This window comes from Melozone crissalis, unplaced genomic scaffold (genome assembly GCF_028551555.1).
Source record: "Melozone crissalis strain CALT ecotype California unplaced genomic scaffold, PUWL_Pcris_2 ptg000108l_1, whole genome shotgun sequence".
In the NCBI taxonomy this organism is placed as follows: domain Eukaryota; kingdom Metazoa; phylum Chordata; class Aves; order Passeriformes; family Passerellidae; genus Melozone; species Melozone crissalis.
Genome location: NW_026535885.1, coordinates 537,094 through 561,850, shown reverse-complemented (window position 1 = coordinate 561,850; position 24,757 = coordinate 537,094). Strand labels below are relative to the sequence as shown.

Below are 24,757 nucleotides of genomic sequence, written 5' to 3'. Positions count from 1 at the left end.
GCAGGAAAAGGAAAAGGAGGTTCTGCTTTTTGGGTTCTTGGGAGGTGTTGAATTTATGTGCCCAGTGCCTTCACAAGTCCTGGGCCTTTGCACATGGATATTGTGCATAGTGTTCATGTTGGAATTCAGGGCAATAAAGGGAATATTCCTCGGGCTGGAGCATCACCCTTCAGGAGGTGCTGGTCCCCTGGCAGGGACATTGTCAGGTTGTTCAGCTCTGGGATCTGCCTGAGGAATGTCCTGTGGATCCCTCTGGGTGGGGCCTTCAGGATTCCTTCCACAGGATCGTGGTTGTTGTGTCATTAACCAGACTTTCTCCCTGGTGCCTTGTAAAGAGCCCTGCCTCCCTGTGAGTGTCCTGGCTGCTCTCCCTTCCTGTGGCAGGCAGGCTGAGGAATTTCTCTGTAAAATTCACTCCTTCCCCAGGGAGTCTCCGTCAGGATTGCAGCCAAACTAAACTTAGATTGCAATTGCACAGGAGTAGAGTATTCTGTGTCTGGGTGTAATAGAGGAATAGTGATCCTTGGGATAGATCTCTTTCTCCCAGGAGATTCCCTAGTTCCCTCTCCTTAGCAAAAAATTCTTCCTGGAGAGTTGTGTCCAGTTTATTCAGTGCTAGCTTCAGCTTTTGAGTCCTGGGTTTTGAGGCTGAAGGAGTCACCCATTTCCAGGTAAAAACTTCCTTTGTGCAGCCATGGAAGCAACTCTGGGGGAAGCAGATTGGATCCATTTGGGTTCGGATTGCAGATCTGCTCTGCTGCAGAGCTCTTTGGAGTGTTGGGTTTGTTGGGAGGGATTTTCTCTCTCATTATGGAACATGGGACAGGTTTTACCTCGCCCCAGTCTCTCTCATGGGCTGCCATGAAGGAGTTCCTGATGTCTTTGGGAAGGATGTGGGGCATGAGGCGGGGGTTCCACCAGGCTGTTCATCCCGTCCCAGCCACAGAACTTGGCATCTCTGGTGTTTGAGCTCCCAGGTTGGCCCCAAAAGCCATTGATAAACCAGGAGGACAGAGTCTGGCAGGGTTTTGCAGGTCCTGACACAGCAAGGTCATGTTTAAATTTTTGTGGCAGCAAACTGGGCAGTTGGGGCAAAAATTTTGGAATTCCTACCCCAGAATGTTCTTACTTTGGTCAGTGTAGTGGTGAGCCTGAGGGAGAAATCTCCTCCCTGTCCTGGACAGTTTATTTTCATCTTTTTGTAGAGTGGGAGCAGTTTTAACCTCAGTATTCTGCTCTTTTGCCCTATTGGGAAACCATTTTGTTTATTTAGTGATGTTTCACTCTGGTTCATCTGTGAATTTTGATCTGAAAAGCGTCCTATCAATGGCAGAAAGGATTTTAGCCAACTGAAAATATTCCTGATCCAAGGTTAATTTCTGGGTGTGGGTTCTGGCCTTGGGTCCTTGCGGTGTGGATTGAAGGAAATGAGGTTTTGTTGGGTGGGGAGAGGAGTGAGGCCGCAGAGCTTTGGCAGAAAAATCTTGTCCGTGAGTGTCCCCAGCAGTTGTGGGGTGGTTTTGGTTGGATTATCTCTCCCTCAGCGGAGCAGTTGCTGAGCTGGGGCACTGCAGGCTGTCAGGAAGCCCTGCCTGGGCTCTCCATCCTTTCCAACTGGTCATTTCAGCTGCTCTGGGAGTGCTTGAAGTGGAATAAAGTTGAGCTCTGTCAGCTGCGTCCCCTGACCTGGAAATAATCAATGCAACAGGCTGAAATGCAGCAAAAAACTGTCAGAGCTGCCGTGGAGGGAGGCAGGCAGCCTGTTTCCTTAAAATTTCAGCTTAAAATGAATAATTTCGGCAACTTTTTCAGGGGGCAGGGAGAAGGAACCTTTTATAGTTGAATCTGCTGGTCACTTCAAGCCCTTTTTTTTTTCCGTCTCCTTTTTTTCTCTTTCCATATGGGACTTCCTGCTTCTGTTTGGTTTGTGTTTGGCCTTTTGAGCTCCTCTTATTGCTTGCCTTAGGAGAGGGATTAGCAGTGTGTGCATTTCAAAGCAGGGCAGCGCAGTGGATATGCAGATAAAGCCACCAGCACCCCGGGCTTCCCCAGGAGCACCTGGAGCTCTGGCAGTGCAGATCCCTGCCTGCCTTCAGTTTGTGCCATCTGCAGGGTTTTATCCAGGCTGTGGTGATTCTGTAAGGTAAAAATGTATTTTTCCTTGTTCAGTGCTCCTCTGCCCAAGGTTTGCATGTTGTGTGGCTGTGCCCAGCATTCCTGCGCGGTTCCTTGAGGAGGCTGTGCCTTTTCCCCCAGGTTTGTGTGTTCTGTCAGCTGTGCAGAGCATCTCCAGAGCCACCCCGACCTTCAGCTGCTCAGTGACGCCCCTCACACTCAGCCCTGCCCCAGGGCAGCTTTGCTGTGTGTCCGTGGGGCAGTTCTGTGTCCTGGCAGCCCTTCCTGGGCTCTGAGGGGAGCTGATCCCCTGTGCCAGGGGTTCTCCCCGCGCTGGGGCCGCTCCCCTCCGCAGAGCATCCCAGGGGAGCGCTGCAGGAGCTGCGCTGCGTGCTGCGCTCCGTGCCGGGCTCGTTTCCTGTTTCTATTCTGGTCTAGAGCAGCTCAGCTCGGCTTCCTGCCTGCGCCTCTGCATTCCCCACAGCCCAGCCCTTCCCTCAGCCGCCCTGCTCTGGCCAGCACAGCCGGGACCCCCATGGGACCCTCCCTGGGCCAGCCATGGGTGGGAGCTCAGCGCTGGGCAGGAGGGGCTGCAGGGTGGGCAGCCCTGGCCGGGGGCCTGGCTGTGCTCTGGGCTCTGCTGCTCACACCCCTGTGTGCCACGGGCCCTGAGCCCCTTCCCCAGGGCAGGGTGAGCCCCCGAAAAGGGCAGGGTGAGCCCCCCAAAAGGGCAGGGTGAGCCCCTGCTCTGCCCAGCCCCTGCCCTCCCCAGCCCCTGCTCTCCCAGCAGCTCGGGCTGCAGGCCGGGGAAGTCAGGCTTTCACTTCCTCTCTGCTGCTGCCTTTTAGGCTCACTGCACACCCTTTAAAAGGTACAGAATCCTCTTGTGAGTGTGATGTTGGATGTTTGATGCTCACCCTCTTCCCTTTCCATGGAGTGAGCCCTGCCAGAGGGGAGCCCACCCCTCACCTCCTTCCCTTTCCATGCAGATCAGCCCTGCCAGGGGGGAGCCCACCGTGCTGGGAGGGAGGGGCTGTGCTGGTGGGACCCTCCTCTGGAGGGTGTTCAACCCTGTGGTGCTTCAAACACCACCACACCTGAGCTCTCGCTCCACAGGAGTAATTTCCATCTTGCTGTGCTTCTGGCACGCTGGATTGACTTGTCTTGGAGACATGTGGGATCGTAAATACCACGGGGAAAACTCTTGCCACGTGGTGCCCACGTGTGGGGCATGGCAGGGGCCCAAGGCTTGGGATGCTCCCATGGGCTGGGATGGGTCACACCAGGATCCCAGTCAGCCCTGGGAACTGGAGGAGGTGTAGGATTGGTTTTTATTGCAGTTTTGAATCTGGAAAGAAGAAGCTTGTATTAAGGGAAAGGGAAAAAAAAGGTTTAATTTCCTGAAACGACAAGAAGTGACATCTCCAGGCATGGACTGTTCTGGCGCCCTGACCCCGAGGGCAGCCTGGCCTGGGCCAGGTTTCCATGGATCTGGTGCCTCTTCCTGTGCTGCTCACTGCCCTGGGCCAGGAGCAGTTCCCTGATTCCCTCCAAACGTGCCTCAGCCTCCCCATCCCAGCCAGAGGGGCACTGCAGACAGCTCTGGGGATGATGCCCCAGTGCCAAGGGGCCAAACCCTTCCCACAGGCTCCAGGGAGTTTGGGAAGGAGCTGCAGCCTCCAGCTGTCTCTTAGAATCCACCCAGGATCACAGGTTGGGTTGGGTTGGGAAGGACCCTAAAGATCATTTGGTTCCAACCCCCTGCCACAGGCAGGGACAACTTGCAGGGGAGGAACCACTGGATCCGCCACACCTGCACATGCCTGAGACCTTATAAATCTTGTTCTGTCCTAAAATCTTCCTTCTGCTTTTTTAGAAATTGATTCTGTCACTGTTAATTGTTTCAGAGGCTGATGAGAATACTATAAGATAAATCAGCTTTAAGTCCAAAGTATTTCCCGAACAGGGTCCTTTTAAATGTTGTAGTAATTTCAGCCTCTTGCCTTTGCTGCTTCCCTTTGCCCACCGTGGCTGGGGAGGTTGGCAAGGTGGCACAGTCACATGCTGGGATGACTAAATGCTCTGGAGTGCCAGTGTGTGGAACATGAGCCTGGAAAGTGCCTTCCAGAGAAGCTGGGCAATGGGAATATCCTCGTGCCTGGCAGTGCCAGGGGAGCTTCCTGCCTCCTCCCGATCCTGGGTTTCCTCGGAGCTGCGGCTTGTCTTCAGACTTGGATGAGGAGATGTAAAATCCTGTGGAAGGAAAACAAAAGCTCTGTGAATAAGTAGGTCTGTCAGCTGAGGCCTGCACTCATCTCCCTCCTGCACCTCCTTTCCCACTGATGGCTTGGAGATCCCTGCATCCCCACACCTGCCTGAAATCAGGGAGAGCATCCCCTGGTGCTGCTGCCATGTTGCTTCCTCCTGTGCCCAGATCCTCCTGCCTCTTTCCTGAGCTTGTTTTGGGGTCAGAGTTGCTGTGGGGGCTGGAAGTGTCACCCTTCTGTGCTGATGGATGGGACAGCTTCTGGGACAGCTGAAGTGGCGCCGACCTGGCTGGGAAAATTCGGCATTTTTGTTCTGCTTTGGATGTTTGATGTGGTACCAACCTTTGTGTAAAGCTGGGAGTCCTTTTTGTCAGCTGAGCAGCCTCCAAAGGGTTAAGTGGGAGCTCCTGTGTGGGGTTTTGCTGCTGCACCTCGCAGGGTCCTGTGGAAGAGGCCGGGTGGGAATGCTGCCCTTCCACACGGCGCTTCTCCCTCCAGCGACATCTTGTTCTGTGGATGAATCATGGTGCTCCTTCTCCACTTTGTGCTGCAACCACAGCTCTCAATCTCTGCTCTCCAAAGACGGGGAAGATGAGATTTGCTCGTCCGCTCCATGCTCGGAGGGGGAGGAAAGCCCCCTCGCCCTCCCCTTTTTTTTTAATATATTTTATTTTATTTTATTTTATTTGGAGGGGGAAGAGAAGGAGGGGTGGCACGGGGAAGGAGCAGGAGATGTGATTAAAGCTCCTGCCGAGGAGATCTGTGGGAGTGGAGTATCGACCTCTGAAAAATCAATGGCTGCTGCGGTAGCTGTTCCGCAAGGCTCCGGTGCAGGAATGTGGCACAGCCAGCAGCCCTTCCTTCCCCTGCCCTGCTCCTGCTCCATCCCCAGCCTGCTCCCTGCCAGCCCACCACCCTCACCCACCTCTCCCGAGCTGGATTAGAGCGGCAGCTTATTTTTGCAATCAGAGTAGAATTCCTCGTGTGGCACCGAGCCCCTCCTCCTGCCAGCCTCCCTTCCCTGCAGTGCAGCTCGAGCCAGCAGCTTCTCCCAGTTTGTCTGAAGCCAGCCTGGAAGAATGAGCTTTTCAGCTTCTTTTTTTGAGCGAGGAAACTGCACGAATCTCCCTGGCATGTTCCAGTCCCCATCTTAGGTTTGTAATTGCCAGCGCTGCTGCCTGAGAGGAGCTGGAACTCCTTGGAAGGGAAGGGAATATGGACTCTGCAGCAGAGCCTTGCTGAAGCCTTGCTGCTGTTTGTTTTAGTGGGCAGGTGTTTTCCCCTTGAAGTAGTAAAGTCTAGCGCTTCCTTCCTCTCTGTAAGGACTGTGGGGAGGCGTGAGTGGCACGTGAGGGCTCCAGGTCCTTGTGGCTCACTCAGTTTGGTACCAAACTCGATGTTTTTTCTCTTGCTGAGCTCAGTTCTTGTTGCTCTCATGTCATCCCTGCTCAGATCAGAGGTGGAGCTTCCAGAGACATATCCAAGAGGCCAATCCCAGTTATTTCATTGCAAATAAATCCCTTTGTTCCTTCTGACTGCTGGGCTTGTCCCATTTCGAAGGAGGGCGTCACCTTTGTGCCTTGTCCAGCCCATGCCCACAGCAGGAGTGATCCTGAAGGTGCTTTTGGTGCTGGGAAGATGGACTTGTGTTCCTCTCCGCAGTGACTGGCGGTGGAAGAGCAGACTGAGGGGAATGATGCCATCCCTGGCACAAGCTGCATGTTTTTGGGATAGGACAGAACTTGGAAAAATCTCTGTTCTGACTCTTGATTTGTCAGCTTTGGGGACACTGGATGAGAAATCTCTCTGGATGAGAAGCATCAGCTGGGTTTCCAGTGGAGCTGAACTTGTTCCCAAGCTCCAGCTTCTGGTTTCTGCTGGGGGAACAACCTGGAAGAGGCACAGCAGGAAGGCACTGGGGCTGCAGGGCCTCTCCAGACCCTCCTGTCACATCTGGGAAAACCTCAGGTTCCTTTGTGGGGGTGCTGTGAGTGGAGCATGGGGAAGTCTCCAGGAGAAAGTGTTCTGTGGAGCATGAGAGGCAGGATTTGTCTGTGCTGCCAAAGGAGGAACGAGTCTATCCATGTCCCCAAAATAGCAGGGAGATCCTGCCAGTCAGCTGTGTGATTGTTGTGATGGAGAGGATTGAGGTATTTTGGGTGTGGAAATAAAGGGGAAGGAAAGGACAAGCTTGTGATTTTTAAATGTTGGTAGTTCTTGAGTAAGTGGAAAAGCAACTGCACAGAAAAGGAGCTTGTAATAGAAAGTGAGTATTTCAGTCAGAAGGAAGGAAGAAGCTTTTTCCCTTTCAGAGAGAACTGGGGAATAAATTTAGCCATTGTTCTCTGGTCTTGCTTGTGAGCATCCTATGGAAACAACTGGCCTTACAGAATTTATAAACTGCAGCACATGCCCATCTCAGACCACAATTTCCCTGGGTGCTGTGTGGTGACCTGGTGGTGTGAGATCAGTCCCTGTTCCCCCACACTTCCCACGTGGAAGGGCCGAGGCTGGGACGGGCAGGGGAGGCTGCAGTCCCTGCTCAGGAATCCCCTCTGCTCTCTGGTCAGTGGGATGGGCCGGAGCCGAGCCTCGAGTCTCTCTGCTCCTCTGGCACTTTGTTACCTTGATCTTCAGCGTTTCTGGCTGTTTCATCTCTCTGTTTGTTTAGCAAATGAGCTCTATCAGATAGAGGGGTGCTGGTTCCTGCTGCCAGATAAAAGAATCCCGGCTGTTTGCAGCACAAACCCTCGGCTCCTTGTGCTGCCAGGCCGGGACTCGCAGGGATTTGTGTGCAGGCTGAGCTGCCCTGGTCCCTGCAGCAGGGTCTGTGTGTGAGCAGGAGGTGCTGCCCTGGTCCTGCAGCAGGGTCTGTGTGTGAGCAGGAGGTGCTGTGCTGGTCCCTGCAGCAGGGTCTGTGTGTGTGTGAGCAGGAGGTGCTGTGCTGGTCCCTGCAGCAGGGTCTGTGTGTGAGCAGGCTGAGCTGCCCTGGTCCCTGCAGCAGGGTCTGTGTGTGAGCAGGAGGTGCTGTGCTGGTCCTGCAGCAGGGTCTGTGTGTGTGAGAGCAGGAGGTGCTGTGCTGGTCCTGCAGCAGGGTCTGTGTGTGTGTGAGCAGGAGGTGCTGCCCTGGTCCCTGCAGCAGGGTCTGTGTGTGTGAGCAGGAGGTGCTGCGCTGGTCCCTGCAGCAGGGTCTGTGTGTGTGAGAGCAGGCTGAGCTGCCCTGGTCCCTGCAGCAGGGTCTGTGTGTGTGAGCAGGAGGTGCTGTGCTGGTCCCTGCAGCAGGGTCTGTGTGTGAGAGCAGGAGGTGCTGTGCTGGTCCCTGCAGCAGGGTCTGTGTGAGAGCAGGAGGTGCTGCCCTGGTCCCTGCAGCAGGGTCTGTGTGTGTGAGCAGGAGGTGCTGCCCTGGTCCCTGCAGCAGGGTCTGTGTGTGTGAGCAGGAGGTGCTGTGCTGGTCCTGCAGCAGGGTCTGTGTGTGTGAGAGCAGGAGGTGCTGCCCTGGTCCCTGCAGCAGGGTCTGTGTGTGTGAGCAGGAGGTGCTGTGCTGGTCCCTGCAGCAGGGTCTGTGTGTGAGCAGGAGGTGCTGCCCTGGTCCCTGCAGCAGGGTCTGTGTGTGTGTGAGCAGGCTGAGCTGCCCTGGTCCCTGCAGCAGGGTCTGTGTGTGTGTGAGCAGGCTGAGCTGCCCTGGTCCCTGCAGCAGGGTCTGTGTGTGTGTGAGCAGGAGGTGCTGCCCTGGTCCCTGCAGCAGGGTCTGTGTGTGAGCAGGAGGTGCTGCCCTGGTCCCTGCAGCAGGGTCTGTGTGTGTGAGCAGGAGGTGCTGTGCTGGTCCCTGCAGCAGGGTCTGTGTGTGTGAGCAGGAGGTGCTGTGCTGGTCCCTGCAGCAGGGTCTGTGTGTGAGCAGGAGGTGCTGCCCTGGTCCCTGCAGCAGGGTCTGTGTGTGTGTGAGCAGGCTGAGCAGCCCTGGTCCCTGCAGCAGGGTCTGTGTGTGTGAGAGCAGGCTGAGCTGCCCTGGTCCCTGCAGCAGGGTCTGTGTGTGAGCAGGCTGAGCTGCCCTGGTCCCTGCAGCAGGGTCTGTGTGTGTGAGCAGGAGGTGCTGCCCTGGTCCCTGCAGCAGGGTCTGTGTGAGAGCAGGAGGTGCTGCCCTGGTCCCTGCAGCAGGGTCTGTGTGTGAGCAGGAGGTGCTGTGCTGGTCCCTGCTGTCAGCAGCACTGACAGCCCCGCGCTGGCACCGGCTCTGCTCGGGCATCCTCTCTCTCACAGCTGGAACCGCTCCCTCCCCGGGTCCCCGTGGGCTTCCGCTATCAGGTCACATCCCAAAATAACACTGGGCAGTATTTCAAGTGAAGAAACTCAGGCTTTGGGGCTGCAGCCAGCCTGGAGTGTGAGATTCTGTGTGAAATAGTTGGAATCCCTCCAGCGTTTTTGATCTGCATGGCAGATGAGCAATAAAATGCATAAAAAACACATTGGAAACACGTGAGGAAATTCTCCAGACCCTGACGTTTCCTTGAGTTGGCAGAGCTGCTGCTGCCGAGCCTCACCTCCTGTCTGGGCTGCCTGGCTGTGCTGTGGGAGAGGGGAGAGCCCTTGTGCTGCTGCTGTGCCTTCCCAGGGCTGCTCCTGGTGCTCGTGGGAGGCAGAGGAAACCTCGCAGGCCCTCTGCTCTTGGGCTGCGTCCAGAACCCCCTGACGGCAGCAGGGCTCCGTTATTTCCGTCAGCTCTCGTTGGTTTTAAAGGTTCTCTGCTAACGGGCTGCAGGGAGGTGCAGGGATTTCCTTTCCCCCGCTCTGGGGGTGGCAGAGCTGGAGGTGTCTTTCAGGTTTAATTAACCCCTGGTGCTTGACATCCTGAGAGGGAATTTGATGGGAGGGAACCAGCTGCCCCCCGATGAGCTGCTGGGGCTCAGACACTCCAGTCCATGTTTTCTCCTTCCCCTTGCAGGAGTTTCCCTTCTGAGCAGCTCAGTCCTGCTGAATAACACACTCAGAAAATGCTGCTGTGCTGGCAGAACCCTTCTTTGCTGGGAAATGACTTTATTGTTGGAATTCATAAAACTTACCTATCTTTGGAGGTGAAAGTCACTTCAGGAGTTACTCGATTTTCACGGTCCTGTTTCAGCTCATGTCCCAACAGCTGGGAAAGGGGGATCTGTAATTCACTTCCAACTCATTGAAACTGATAATCTGGGAGCCTGATGCGCAGCTGAAGCTCTGGGGGTCCCTCCTGGTGTGTCAGCAATGGGGCACAGCCACCCAGGACCCACCTGCTTCATTAAAATGGGATGTTTTTAAATGCCTTGAGTACTAAAGCACTGATGCACAGGCAAGGTGAAAGGCATGAGCTCTGCAGATTGTTATCTGCTTCTTAGGAGTTAATTTTCAAACCGTTTTTAACGTTCCTTTGTTTTATGTCTTGCAGATATTTGGTGATTCAAAGTAAAACCACCTTCACGTATTGAAGGGACATGCCAGTATTTCCATCCAGTTGTAAGCTGGCCTGAACTGGTTTCTGGACATTGTGATCCCTTCATGGGCTCCGGGGGGAATCTCTTTGTGTGTCTTGTATCAGTTGCTGCAGTTGGGTGCAGTAAATCTCAGTGAGAGGAGTGTTTTGCTCTTGATTATTTGTGTTGGTTGATGCTTTTTAATGCAAAATGTTGGAAATAATGTCTCTTTACTCCCACTTCAGATGGTTTCTGCAGTAGGAATGTGGGATTTGTCAAAGTTGTCCAGGGAAAAACACCCAAATAGCTGCATAAAGGAGCAATGCTTTTGATGTTACAATAGGAAAGTAGTGAAAATTGCAAGAGATCTCAGACACTATTTTTAGGCTTTTTCTGCAGTTTTTTAGCTTTCATTGAAATAAAACAAAGCTTTTTTTTTTTTTTTTTCCCCTCAGGAAGATAATACTTGAGCAGTAAGCAAATACACCTCAGAGACTGTGGTGCAGGAAATGAGCTCTCCAACAGGAGCAGTAATGGAAGGGGAGGGAGGACACACTCTGCACTAAATCATCCCACCAAGTGTCTGGGCTCTGCAGCTCCAAAGCAACGCTGGCCAGCATTTGGTAGAAGTATTTTGTTCAAATTCCATTAAAACAGAGGAAATTGCTGTGCTGGAGCAGCTGAAGGTGGTGCTGAGGCCCAGCTCTGCCCTCTGGATGTCCCAGTCCCACAGGGTGATGAGGTGCTTGGGTGTCACCGTGTTGGCTTTTATTCCTCCACAATTCCACTTCTCCCTGAGTTCCACGTCCTGGCTGTGCTGTCAGAGCCTTTGACACCCCTGGGTTGGGTCTGGGGGCTCTGCTCCCCCAGGCTGGTGGGTTGCAGTGTCTGCTCCAGGTCCCTGTGCTGTCAGAGCCTTTGACACCCCTGGGTTGGGTCTGGGGGCTCTGCTCCCCCAGGCTGGTGGGTTGCAGTGTCTGCTCCAGGTCCCTGTGCTGTCAGAGCCTTTGACAGCCCTGGGTTGGGTCTGGGGGCTCTGCTCCCCCAGGCTGGTGGGTTGCAGTGTCTGCTCCAGGTCCCTGGGCACTGCCAGGGCTGGGAGCACGTTCCCTGCCCTGCTGCTGGACCAGGAGCTGTGCTCTCAGTGGGAATGGAACCAGGCTGGCCAGGTGATTTATCAGCTGCCTCGGCCTTTCTCCGTGGGGTTTAAATGAGGTTGGCTCTGCTTGTGCTGCTCAGCTGAGTTCTGTGCAGGGAGAATGACCTGGGATTCCCTCGGGGCTCACCCAGAACCCTTCAGATCCAGAGCTGATTGCTCTGGAAGACTTAGGAAGGGTAAGTGAAGTCCTGGTAAGCTTTGGCCTCCACTTCTTCACCTGCCGTGATCCTTTGAACCTCTGGCAGCGATTTTATCTAATCCCTGGAATAGTTACAACTTCCCAGCTTTCTGTTCAAATAGGCTGCCACTTCCTCTGGCTGGGGCTGCTCCTGACTCATTGAGTGCAGGCCAAGCCTGAGCAGCTGATGCACCTTGTTAGCAGCCAGCCAGCACAATTGGGCATGCTGGATCTGATCTGCACATCAGCTCCTTGGAATTAGCCCCATTCCACACTTGCCAGCTGGTTCTTGATGCTGTGGCAATTGGAGGGTTCAGCTCTCATAGGCTTTTTGTGCTTTTCTTTTGCAAGGTGAATACATACAGGAGGAAGGGTGTTTTCTAGCCTTGCCTTTGAGAAAAGCTAAACTTTACAGGTTGATGCAGTAACTGCTAATTTTTGCTGTCTTTGAAGAAAGGGAAGTGGGAACCCTGAAGAGTATTTTATGGTTTTCTTTTAAATCTCTGTTTAGTTTGTTTTTATCCATCTCAAGTGAGTAGTTTCCCAGCTCATAGGAGGTTTATGAATTAATTATGGTGAGGCAGGAGTTTTCTGTCTTTCAGAGGCTGAGCCACGTTTCCCTTCCAAGCCATGATCACATGGACTGTCTCCTGTGTTTGCAGCTTTACGTGTGCTGTTGATGCATTCTTTACCTTCCCACCTCTGAACTGAATTAAAAGGAGAATTAGCCAGTTGTTTGGGCCAGCAGCAAACCAGCTCAGGAGCTCCCGGGTTCAGGCTGGCAGCAGGACAGGACACGTCTGGCAGCTGCCTTTGGTACCAGCAGCAAACAGAGTTCACTGACTCCTGAGTGCAGCATGCCCGGGGACAGATGCTCCTCCTGAGCAGTGTGTGAGAGAGCAGCCCGTGGCTCTGTGGTTTCTGATGTGTTTCTGTGCCCTGCAGGACCTGTCTGGTTCCATAGATGACCTGCCCATGGGGACCGAAGGAGCCCTGAGCCCTGGAGTAAGCACATCAGGGATTTCCAGCAGCCAAGGAGAGCAGAGTAACCCAGCTCAGTCTCCTTTCTCGCCACATACCTCTCCTCACCTGCCAGGCATCAGAGGACCCTCCCCGTCCCCAGTTGGATCTCCAGCCAGCGTTGCTCAGTCCCGCTCCGGCCCCCTGTCCCCTGCTGCAGTCCCAGGTAACCTCTCACCCTGGCTCTGCTGGGGCTGAGCTGTGCTGCCCAGAGCTGCCCTGGGCGCTCACTGAGCTCCTCGGAGCTCCTTGGTGTGTGTGAGAGGTTTCTGGGGTGGCTGGGGTGCTGGAGAGCCAGCAGTGCCCTTGCTCCGGCCTGAGTGACCGCTTGCTGCTGTTCTCCCCTTGTCCTGGGCTCGTTTTGGTTCTGGGATGTGCCTGCTGGGTGTGTGGGGGTCTGTGCTGACGGCGTGTGTCCTTTTGTGGCCCAGGCAACCAGATGCCTCCCCGCCCTCCCAGTGGCCAGTCGGACACGATCCTGCACCCCTCCATGAACCAGTCGAGCATCGCGCAGGACCGAGGTGGGTGCCACCCTGCTGCCTCCAGCCCCCTGCCCTGGGCACCTGGCTTCTGGGGGCTGAGCGCTGGAAAGCTGCCCCAGGAACACAGGCTGAAGTGTCGGGGCACCTTGCAGTAAATTCAGCTCTTGGTGGCTGTTTGGCCTCTGAATGTTCCATCCAAACTGGTGCTTTGGCTCCTAAGATGTTTTCTCTGGCTTTTTAACATGCTTTAAGCTTCAAAACAAGGGGTGCTCACAGCAATATTGTGTGCCTTTGCCCTTTGAGAGAGTAAAATTTTTGGGGGGGAAAAATGCATGTAAAATTTCAGCTCTCCTGGCTGAAGGTATAGAGTTGTCACCCTGAGAAAAGAAACAAGTGAACAAAAACCAAGAACAAGAAGCCCCAAGGATTTGCAGAGCTGTACTGGCTTCTGCTGTGACACTAAGGGTTTTTTTTCCTGACTAAAACAGGAAATTGGATCTGTTATCTGCTCAGATAACACAGGCTCCTTAATGCAGCCACTAAAATGTGTGCAGGCTGTTGCTGGAAGGATTCTGTCGGTGCTGGGGGCTGTTCCCTGGCACACGTGCGTGCACCGGCAGCTCGGGATGCTTTGCACTAACGCTGTTTTCCCTCCTGGCTTGCAGGGTACATGCAGAGGAACCCCCAGATGCCCCAGTACAGCTCCCCCCAGCCCGGCTCAGCCTTATCCCCCCGGCAGTCCTCGGGAGCGCAGATGCACGCCGGCATGGGGCCCTACCAGCAGAACTCCATGGGGAGCTACGGACCCCAGGGCGGCCAGTACGGACCTCAAGGTGGGAACGGGGCCAGCAAAGGCCTCTCTCTGTCCTCGTGTCCTGTTGGGGCCCCAGGTTGTTCAGAAAAGCTGTGGCTGCCCCATCCCTGAAAGTGTTCACGGCCTGGTTGGAGCAAGCTGGGATAGTGGAAGGTGGCCCTGCCCATGGGATGATCTTCAAGGTCCCTTCCAAACCACTCCACGATTCCATGATAAATGTTTTGATTTGTCCCCTCTTAAACTGTGGGCAATACCAACCAGAGCTTTGCTCCTGCTGAGATTGATGGGATATGTTGCTTTCAGGGATAGCTGTACTTCTAAAAGTAGGATTCTTCCAATTTATTTAGGAATAAGCAGGTTGTGCCTCCCATGTAATTGTGACAAAGGGATGGCTCTCTTTGGAGAGGAAGATGATGTCTGTTTTGGGAAGGGTTAATGTGGGATTTTCCATCCTGTCCTGGGCCATTTAGCTCTCTATGCTGGGCTGAGGTTTGGGAGAGTTTCAGGCAGCTTCTGAATCGATGTTGTTACTTGGCTGTGTCAAAACACATTTTACGTGGCTTATATCCAAGTACTTTGACTTTGTGTTGAGGTGTGAACACTCCCCCTCATCTCTGTTAGCGATCTTTAAATATTTGCCGATAGAGGATTCCTGTGGTGATTCACGAACGGAACGGGGTGAGTGACGCCGCGTTCCCCTGTGCTCTCTCCCCAGGAGGGTACCCCAGGCAGCCAAACTACAACGCCATGTCCAACGCCAACTACCCCAGCCCGGGCATGGGGGGCAGCATGAACCCCATGGGGGCGGGCAGCCAGATGCACGGCCAGAGCGGCGTGCCCCCGTACAGCGGGCTGCCCCCGGGCAGGATGGGCCACGGGGCCATGGGCAGCCGGCCCTACGGGCCCAACATGGCCAACATGCCCCCCCAGGTGGGCAGCGGGATGTGCCCCCCGCCCGCCGGCATGAACCGCAAGGCGCAGGAGGCGGCCGCCGCCGCCATGCACGCCGCTGCCAACTCCATCCAGAACAGGTAGGGGGCACGGCTGGCACGGGGCTGGCACACCGCGCTGCACGGGGCTGGGCACAGGGCTGGCACACCGCGCTGCACGGGGCTGGGAGTGACTGGGGAAACGCTCACAGAGGTTTGTGGAGGTGTCTGTCCTTTGTGGAGGTTTTTGTCCTTCATGGACATTTGGTTCCCAAGTGAAGTGTTAAAAAGGAAGAGAGTAAACCCTGCAGGAGCTCTGTGTCTGTTGGAGTGCCCAGAGCAGCTGTGGTTCCCCCATCCTTGGCAGTGCCCAAGGCCAGGTTGGACACAGCCTGGAGCAGCCTGGGATAGTGGAAGGTGTCCCTGCCCCATGCTGGGGGTTAAATCTTTAGGGTCTGTCCAGCCCAAACCATTCCAGCACTCCATACATCATTTATGACATACTTAGGGAGTTTTTAATGCTCACAGGGGAATTATTTAACTCTGAGATGCCTTCAGTTGGTTTTGCATTTTGCTTTCTGGTGTTCTCTGTTCCCTGGGTGACTTGGAGATGCTGCCCCTGTGCTGCAGCCCCTAAACCCAGCAGCCACCCAGCTGTGTGTGTGATCCAAGGCATTGCTTGTCCACTGTGAGGAACTTCTTCCTTTTAGGGCCTTGATGAGCAGCTGTGGGAAAGGAGCTGGAATTCAGCTCTGAACTTTGCACAGTTCTCTGTGGTTGTTTTCCCCTTTATTGCCCATTTCAGAGTAGGTGTGTGTGGCCTACCAGAATGCCAGGGGAGCCATGAACGTGCTCTTAAATTGGGTTCCCCCAGAAGTGGTGGATTCTTTGTTGTCTGACTGGACCCTGCTCTTTGTCCTCACCTGAGGGCTGCTCCTGCAGCCTCTTGCTTTTACCTGTGCCTGCCAAGGCTCAAGTTCCCAAACCCCAATAAAGGCACCCAAGCCTGTCCCTTTGAGGAAGGAGTCTGAGCCACAGTTGTGTGTGGGATACATGGAAAACAATGCTTCCAGCCCAGGACATTGATTCTAAATCCTCACTACACTGCCCAGGGCTGCAGAGTCTGCAGGTTAAAGGCAATTTCACAACTGAAATGAGGCTCAGTTTGTGGATCTAGGGAACAAGATGAAGGGTGAAAATGTTCAGAGCTCAAGTCCCACTTTCCAAAGGGTTTGCATCCCCTTTTCTCTTGAGAGTGTGGCTTGGGCTCTAGGTATTGAGCTTTACAAGAGCACCTGATCTTTGTTCTTGGTTTGGGGCAAGTTACTTCTCCTTCTCCTTTTAAAGTTTCTTTTAGCAAAGCTGCTTCCTCAGAAGGCAATATTCCAATAGTGCCTGGTATGTGGAGTAATTGTGTGTTTCTTGCTCCTCCAGGCCTCCTGGTTATCCCAACATGAACCAGGGGGGAATGATGGGCACTGGACCTCCTTATGGGCAGGGAATTAACAGCATGGCTGGCATGATGAACCCCCAGGGCCCCCCCTACCCCATGGGGGGCAACATGGCCAACAACTCTGCAGGTAAGCCAGAGCTTTAGGACCTCGCTGATGTCATTGCATGGAAGGAGAATCAGTGTTAAAGATCCCTTTAACTTCCCAGGGATGGCAGCCAGCCCTGAAATGATGGGACTCGGGGATGTCAAATTAACACCTGCAACTAAAATGAACAACAAGGCAGATGGGACGCCCAAAGCAGAATCCAAGTCAAAGGTAAAACGTTCTGGGTTTTGTTTTTATTGACTCCCATCCTCCTCAGCATCCAGGGAAATAAAGCCATGTGTTGTGTTGGATTGAACAGTGGAGGGGAACGCTTCCCAGTCCTGTGGGAGACATGGATTTCACCTGGAAAACAAATTCAGTATTAGGAATTATTACCTGCCACAGTGAAACTGCCAAAAGCAGCGTAAACAAACCTGAGTTTGTTGGTGGAGTGGGCCTGGAGGGAGTCGGCTCTCAGCTGGGACGTGGTAACTAAAGTGGTGCAGTTGTTTCGCAAACAGACCTCTCACTAATCCTGTATCAAAGCCAGAAGAGGGAGGCAAACAAGTTCTTCAGGGAGTGTTTTTCTTTGCATTGCTGCTGCCAGTTTCAAAAGACCCACCAAAAAAGCAGTTTCTGAGCCCCTGGTCTCCTCCTTTGCTACCTGAAGGAAAACAAATGCTCAGCAGGTTTGATCCCCGTGCCAGCAGCAAGGAGATCCAGGAGATCTCTCACTTCTGCTCCTGTGTTCTGGCATCTGCCTGTCTTATTTATGGCAAAAGAGGAGTTGAATGCTCTTAGCCACAAATCAGGGCTGGTCTGTGCTGTGAAGGAATCTCATGTGCCATGAACACGCTCAGTTCTGGGTCTGGGGTTCACCTGGAACATACCAGGTTTGAGGAACACCTCTAGTTCAGGAGCTCATTCTTAAGTAAGGATTTGGAGTGCCAGAGCCATCTCTGCCTCCACTCCAGGTGGTGAAGGACACAGGAGACAGGGCCAGGGACATGGAGGAGCTGCTGTGGTGCCGCTCAGTCCTGATCTCTCTTTCCTTCTCCTAGAAGTCCAGTTCCTCTACCACGACCAACGAGAAGATCACCAAGCTGTACGAGCTGGGAGGGGAGCCCGAGAGGAAGCTGTGGGTGGATCGATACCTGGCCTTCACTGAGGAGAAGGCCATGGGCATGACCAACCTGCCAGCCGTGGGCAGGAAGCCCCTGGACCTGTACAGGCTCTACATCTCTGTCAAGGAGATCGGGGGATTGACTCAGGTCAGTGACAAAGATCAGCTCTGGGGCCAGATGTGAGCCATGCATTTCCATTTAGCCTTAACATTTTATCTGTTTTATTTCTGTAAATAAAACCCAGCACCCTTTAAGGGAGCCAGATGTCTGCTCCCCCTTTGTCTGTGGCCAGATCCAATCCAAGCCCTTTTTCCCTGCTTGCCCAGTGCAAAGATTGGTGACACTGTCTTTGTCTTTGCATCTGGCTGTCAGCTGACCTCGTGCCTAATTTGATTTGCAATCTGTCCCTGGAAATGTGAAAAGTTTCCTGTAGGTGAAGAAGGGAGTTCAGTGGTTTTGGGGTTGCTGTGCTTGGCCCTCAGTGCATCCTTTGTGTGAGCTGGGAAGGGTTGATGTCTCCTCTGGGAGGAGGTCCAGCTGGGATTTGGAGTTCAGAGCCTCCTGTTTGCTCGTGCAGGTCAACAAGAACAAGAAGTGGCGCGAGCTGGCCACCAACCTGAACGTGGGCACGTCGAGCAGCGCGGCCAGCTCCCTGAAGAAGCAGTACATCCAGTGTCTGTACGCCTTCGAGTGCAAGATCGAGCGCGGCGAGGACCCCCCGCCCGACATCTTCGCAGCTGCTGACTCCAAGAAATCCCAGACCAAGATCCAGCCCCCGTCTCCAGGTGAGGCCAGGCCTGGTTTGAGCAGGGCTGTGTGAGCAAGAGGTCTCTGGCACGTGCTGGGGGCCAGGCTGGGCCAAACTGCCAAAGCCCCCACCCTGTTCTCTGGCTGTGCAGGATAAAAGTGCTTTGGTAAAGTGGCAGTGGGTGAGACTGGGAGTGAGTTGAGCCTCTTGGGATTCAGTTTGTGTGTCCAAGCTCTGGATTAAGCTTGAGAAAGAGGAAAATCTGAAAATACACACACGCACACACACCTCTGTGCTTGCTGTTGCGTCTCTCTGGAGGAGAGAGATCTCTGGAGTTTCCCTGCAGGGTGGCTCCAGCAGCAGCCCCCGTTACTGCTCCTGTTTGGGAGCCCACTGCAAAAGCTGAGCTGCTTTGGACTGTGCCAGTGATTCCTTCTGGAGGAGAGGCTGCCTGTGGGTGTGCACTCGCCCTCCTCAGGAATTCCTGCTCTCAGCCCTCAGCAGGAGCCAGGGAGGGCATTCTGGGGCTCTGGGCTCTGAGCACTGGAGGCCTACAACATGCTTTAGGAAACTTTAAAATGCACCTTTGCTGTTGTTTCAGATTTTAGGGGGTGCTCCTGTTTCTGAATATTTAAGCATAATGCTCAATTCAGATTTGTTAAACAAAAAAAAGAAAAGACATGCAGGCCAGCCATGCACGTTGTGCTCTTTAGTCTTTGGAAAGTCTGATCCTTTCTGTCTCATTTGCATTGAGTTCATTGCTTGAATTGCTGCTGAATTTGCCAACTCTCCTTTAAGCTTGAGTTTTCCAGTTTGTCTTATAACTAAAAATCTTCAGATGCTTTTTCTGGTCAGGAGCCTGCTCATGTAGGTGAAACAAAAACTTGGTCTGCTTTGAAGTTCCTATAATGTTTGCAAAAAAATGCCTTTTTGGTTGTGAAACCTGGCACCCTGCTCGTCTGGCTCCTGAGGAGCAGAATAATGAAGCTCTTTTGCCTGCAGTGCAGTTGTGTCCCAGCCCTGCTGGACCCTTCAGGGACTGTGGGCCTGTCCCAGTGCTCTGCTGGGCACCACATTTCTCCTTCCAGCTACAGGGGGTTTTGTAAAGAACTAAATCCTGTCTTGTCACTGGTCAGGAAAGCTGCCCCATGGAGCTTCAGCCTTGTGTGTTCTGCAGGATAAAGTAAATTTTGTGTCATTAGACTGAACTCTGTCCAAAGTGGGTCTGAGTTCTGCCCGAACTAGACCACAAATCCAATCCCACTTTATTTCCAAAACCTCTTTCTTGCCCCCCAGTGCAGTGGAACGAAGATGTTGGGAGCATTTGGAGTTTATTTGGAGAGAGCTGAGACTTTTAGGAAGCCACTTTAGACTTGCTGTAGCTCTAGGTGTGTGTCAGAGTGGATTAGGTGCTGCATCAGGTTTTGTTTTGTTTTAGCTCACGTGGTGTTTGGGAAGGGCCTGGCTCTGCCTTCTGGGCTGAGCTCCTGCTTCAGCAGAAGGAATTTGCAGGGCTCTTACCCCAAACTCTGCACGTTTGGGTCGTGCTCTGGGAGGACCCTGCTGCATTTCCAGCTCAAACCCTTCTCAGGGTGCTCCAGCTCCCACACTGGGAACGTGCAGGGCAGCACTGCAGCCTGGCTGGTGGCTCTGATGCTTTCTGCTGAATCACTCAGCTGTCCCTGCTCCTCTTTCACTTTCCTTTTCTTCCTCCCAGGGCCTGGGGGTGTGGGGCAGACAGAAATTGCTCAGTCAGCCCAGCTCCAGGCTGAGGAGCCCTAGGGCAGTGTGGATGCTGCTCTTCCAGGCCCCACAGTCCTGTCCCCAGGGAATCGCCTGGATGAGAATAAATTCCCTGTTTGGGAACCTGTGGACAACAGAGGGACGTTTTGAAGCCATTTCATAATTTGGTTGAAGGGCTCTGCTGTCCCACAGACGTGGTTTGCTCTCCTTGCAGACCTCACGACCTGTTGGCATTGGCTCGCTCTTCATTTCAGCCTGTTCTGCCCAATTAACTCCTGCAGAACTTCGGGAATGGTGAGGGCTGCACTGTGCTGCTCTCCATTAACCCTTCCCAAGGCTGCAGAGGCGGAGCTGCTGGTGCCAGGGCTCGTCCATGCAGTGTCCATCACACCCTCAGCAGCCAGCAGTGCCCCAGAGATGGTGGCCAGAGGGCGCTGGGCACTCCCTCATGGGCACTGGGAGTTTCCTCTGGCAGAGTCCCCGGGGAGGCACCTTGGGCTGGAATTCCCAGAGCGTGGAGCTGGCCCTGCTCCAGCTCCGGGTGCGTTTGTGAGTGGGAGGGACAGCGGGAGCTGGGGACAAACACCAAATGGCAGCAGGCAGGGAATGTCTGGGGAATGTCTCGGGGAATGTCCCAGGGCCTCCTCCAGAGCCGTTCCTGGGGGATTCAGCGGGGCTGGGCTGCCAGGCAGGGGCTGTGAGTGAAGGAGCTCCTGCTGCCCTTCCTCCTGCAGCCCTCCCGGCCCAGGGAGTCGCAGAGCACAGGACAGGGTGCCAGGAAGGTGGGGTGTAAACAAACATGGCCTGGACGTGACCTCGGAGGATTTTAATGAATAGCTGAAATGACTCATCAGCCGGCAGGGCTGAGGCTGAGGGATATCGGGTGCTGGGGACGGAACTAATGGAAACATTAATTAAGAGTTCAGCTCTTGCCAGCTGCGAGGAGCGGCTGAACCTGAGCTGATGCTGTCACAGCGATCCCGGGCCTGGGGAGAGCTGCTGCAGCTGCAGCACAGCTGGATTACTGGATTGCGCAGGGGAGTTTGGTCAAGGCTCAGTGGAGCAGAAAGCTGGGGCTTGCAGGGAACCTGCTGGACGGGTTTTGTGCGCATTCCCTGTTCCAGGAATCCTTGGGAGTGGTGCTTCGCTGGTGAATTCACTGCTCTGGGAGGGCAGAGCAGGCAGAGCAGCCTCCTTCAGCTGAGGTTTCCATGGCTGGGGAGATCCTGGGGCTCCCAGGACGGCGTTCCAGCCCTCCATCCTGGCTGGGGGACGTGAAGGTGACAGGCACATCGGGCGTTGTTGTCACTTGGCAGAAGCCCCACGTTCCTGCCACGTGGTGCCCTCCAGAGCATCAGCTCTGACAGGATAACGTGGGAAGCACCACACAGGGCCATGGTGTGGAAAAGGGAACGGGGTTAAGATGAGCAGAGACACAACCTCTCAGCTTTGGGTTCTTCTGGGGAGCCTGGCCCAGCCTGTCCTTGAACTGCCGAGCTCCTCGTGCTTTCTTGGCCGTATTTCATCTGTCTCTTCCTCAAAGGACTCTGGGAGGTTCAGGGTTGCATCCATAGGGTGCGAGGCCGCTCACCCCACGTTCCTCCTCTTGCAGCGGGTTCAGGCTCCATGCAGGGCCCTCAGACACCTCAGTCCACCAGCAGCTCCATGGCAGAAGGAGGGGACTTGAAGCCACCAACGCCAGCCTCGACGCCTCACAGTCAGATGCCGCCTTTGCCAGGCATCAGGTATGGCACCACTGCTGGGGGTGACACCTCTGGGTCATTGCTGCAGATGATGGGGCCTTGGGTGTCTGTTTTGGTGGGACTCCACAGCTTGGCTCCTTCCCTCATGGCTGACAGCAACATCGTGTGTGAGTGTTCTACAGTTTTGGGGCTGGGTCTGAGGACAGTGTTGTGGAGGGACAGTTCCTCTTAGCTCTGGCCCTTGGAGGGGATGGCAGCACCTGAGAGGGAGCATGTGAGGAAGAGTATCCTGAGGACTGTCATGGACCTCTGTAATGTGGTGTTTGTGGGGCTTTTTTGGAGCAGGAGTAACTCGGTGGGCCTTCAGGATGCCTTTGCAGACGGCAGTGATCCCACGTTCCAGAAACGGAACTCCATGACTCCAAATCCAGGGTACCAGCCCAGCATGAATACCTCTGACATGATGGGTCGCATGTCTTACGAGCCAAATAAAGATCCCTACAGCAGTATGAGGAAAGGTGAGGGATCCTCCTCTCCTGGAGCCCCCATCCCTGCCTGGCTGGGTGCTGGAAACGCTGCAGGACAGCCCCTGCTCGCCCTTCCTGCCCAGAGCCTCAGGTGTCTTTCCCTAAGGGGGTGTTCAGTGGTTCTTGTTCTCTTGCAGCTCCAGGAAGCGACCCCTTCATGTCCTCAGGGCAGGGCCCCAACAGCGGCATGGGTGACCCTTACAACCGCGCCGCCGGCCCCGGCATGGGCAACATGGCCATGGGCCAGCGGCAGCACTACTCCTACGGAGCCCCCTACGACAGAGTCAGGTGGGTGCTGCCCACCCTGCCCACCCTGCCCACCCTGCCCTGCCCTTCCTGCCCTGCCCACCCTGCCCACCCTGCCCACCCTGCCCTGCCCTTCCTGCCCTGCCCACCCTGCCCACCCTGCCCACCCTGCCCTGCCCACCCTGCCCTGCCCTTCCTGCCCTGCCCGCCCTGCCCACCCTGCCCTGCCCTTCCTGCCCTGCCCACCCTGCCCTGCCCACCCTGCCCTTCCTGCCCTGCCCTTCCTGCCCTGCCCTGCCCACCCTGCCCTGCCCACCCTGCCCTGTCCTCCCCGGGGCACCTCGGGCACCTCTGCCATGGCTGTGCTGAGCAGCCTGTGCCACGCAGGCTCCTGAGTGCCTGTGAGGTTCCCTCTGTCTCTTTGCCTTGGTCCTGAGTGCCCGTGGGGCTCTCTCTCTCTGTTTCCCTGGGTCCTGAGTGCCCGTGGGGCTCTCTCTCTGTTTCCCTGGGTCCTGAGTGCCCGTGGGGCTCTCTCTCTCTGTTTCCCTGGGTCCTGAGTGCCCGTGGGGCTCTCTCTCTCTGTTTCCCTGGGTCCTGAGTGCCCGTGGGGCTCTCTCTCTGTTTCCCTGGGTCCTGAGTGCCCGTGGGGCTCTCTCTCTCTGTTTCCCTGGCCCTGAGTGCCCGTGGGGCTCTCTCTCTCTGTTTCCCTGGCCCTGAGTGCCCGTGGGGCTCTCTCTCTGTTTCCCTGGCCCTGAGTGCCTGTGGGGCTCTCTCTCTCTGTTTCCCTGGCCCTGAGTGCCCGTGGGGCTCTCTCTCTGTTTCCCTGGGTCCTGAGTGCCCGTGGGGCTCTCTCTCTCTGTTTCCCTGGCCCTGAGTGCCCGTGGGGCTCTCTCTCTGTTTCCCTGGCCCTGAGTGCCCGTGGGGCTCTCTCTCTCTGTTTCCCTGGCCCTGAGTGCCCGTGGGGCTCTCTCTCTGTTTCCCTGGGTCCTGAGTGCCCGTGGGGCTCTCTCTCTCTGTTTCCCTGGGTCCTGAGTGCCCGTGGGGCTCTCTCTGTCTCTCCCCACAGGACGGAGCCGGGGCTGGGGCCCGAGGGCAGCCTGGGCACTGGCACCCCCCAGCCCAGCATCCTGCCCGCCGCGCCCGACTCGGGCATGTACTCGCCCAGCCGCTACCCCCAGCAGCAGCAGCAGCAGCAAAGGTCTGTGCCAGGGGCTGCTGTCCCCAGCCAGGGCTGCCAGCCTGTGACAGGGACACTGACACATCTCTCTCTTCTCCAGACATGATTCCTATGGCAATCAATTCTCCACTCAAGGCACATCCTCGGGCAGCCCCTTCCCCAGCCAGCAAACCACCATGTATCAGCAGCAGCAGCAGGTGGGTGATGCAGGGATCCCAGCTGGCTCAACTGGGAGTTCTACCTGGGCTCTTTGTGAAGAGGGGAAGATGGAAACTCTCAGGGCTGTGCTTTTGCTTTATGAATGTGAGGAATTGGGTACCTCATCACAGAATCACACTGTGGCTTGGGTGAAGGGACCTTAAAGCCCATCCAGGGCCACCCCCTGCCATGGGCAGGGACAACTTCCAGGGAGCTCCAAGCCCTGTCCATCCTGATTCTATACATGAGACTTTTTTCCCATTTGAAAACAATTGTAAAAAGTTTTAATTAACGTTCCCAGTGCTGTGTTAACAAAAGAGTGTTCTGAGAATGGAGGTTGTGTTGTTTGCATGCTCTGGTCAGGTAGCAGAAGGTCAGGGAGCTGTATTGGGTTCCTCTGTCCCTCTGGAACTTTGTGAATCCCATCCTGTTTCTGTAACACTTTTGGTCCAAGTGATGACTTTCTTTGGAGCAAGTCCTGGATCATTCAGGAGAGCTGTTTCAGGTGGATTGTTCTACACAAACCAGGGGATTGTTTTGGTCCTTCCCTTTCCCATCCTGCAGCCAGAGGCTTCAGATTCCATGGCCCTGCTGCCTCCTCCTCCTCCTTGCTGTTCCCAAACCCATCAGGTTTGTTTCAGGACAGTTTGAATGAACGTGGATCCCTTCCCATAATCCTCACATACGACTTGCTCTTTGTATCTGTGCCAGGACCCATAATGTCTTCCTGATAATTTTAAGTCCTATGGTTTAGGAGAGTATAGAGAGGGCACTCACTGAGCTGTGCTAAGAATAATTCCAACTGCTCTGCAGTTTGGCTCTGCAACCAGAGCCACGGGGCTCGGAGCCAAGAGTTCGAGTTACTCTGGAACTTGTCATCTTTGAAGCCCTAGAGCTCCATCTGAAGCCAGTTACGACCATGGAGTGTCTGAATAGCCTCCACAGCAGCTACAGCTCAGACCTTGGAGGCAAGAGAGAGCCTGGATTTTAATTTGGGCAGCAGTTGGCTGTTTTCTCCGTTTGCACTTTAAAGAATTGGGGGTGAGAAGCCTTCTTGCTCCTTTCAGCAAAGTGTTTTGAAATCCACAGGAAAGGAAGAAGCAGGAAGTACAACAGTTTTTAATGCATTTTGTCTGATACTTGAGCAGAAACCTGGGAAATGAGAGAAATGGGGTCTGATAAAATTCCTGGATGTGGAAGGAAGCAAGTGCCAGTGTCTGGTCTGGCTTGTGGTGAATGCAGAGTAGAGCTGAGCCTTTTCTGCAGGAAAGTCCTTTCTGTGGGCAGACTCCTGCCCCCGAGGCATCCTTGTGGAATCCGCAGGGAACCTCCCCAGGCAGCCACAAGG

At 54.8% G+C, this 24,757-nt stretch overlaps 1 protein-coding gene across 1 annotated transcript in view; it reads left to right on the top strand.

The window, feature by feature from the left end:
- ARID1A (AT-rich interaction domain 1A) overlaps positions 1-24,757 on the top strand; it is a 55,797-nt gene that overhangs the window by 26,223 nt on the left and 4,817 nt on the right. The window contains exons 5-17 of the mRNA XM_054292255.1: positions 12,106-12,346; positions 12,612-12,701; positions 13,328-13,495; positions 14,192-14,507; positions 15,840-15,985; positions 16,065-16,174; positions 17,005-17,214; positions 17,645-17,852; positions 21,171-21,303; positions 21,607-21,779; positions 21,926-22,076; positions 23,101-23,232; positions 23,312-23,408. Of these exons, the coding sequence (XP_054148230.1) occupies positions 12,106-12,346; positions 12,612-12,701; positions 13,328-13,495; positions 14,192-14,507; positions 15,840-15,985; positions 16,065-16,174; positions 17,005-17,214; positions 17,645-17,852; positions 21,171-21,303; positions 21,607-21,779; positions 21,926-22,076; positions 23,101-23,232; positions 23,312-23,408 (2,175 nt within the window). The remainder of the gene's footprint in view (positions 1-12,105; positions 12,347-12,611; positions 12,702-13,327; positions 13,496-14,191; positions 14,508-15,839; positions 15,986-16,064; positions 16,175-17,004; positions 17,215-17,644; positions 17,853-21,170; positions 21,304-21,606; positions 21,780-21,925; positions 22,077-23,100; positions 23,233-23,311; positions 23,409-24,757) is intronic.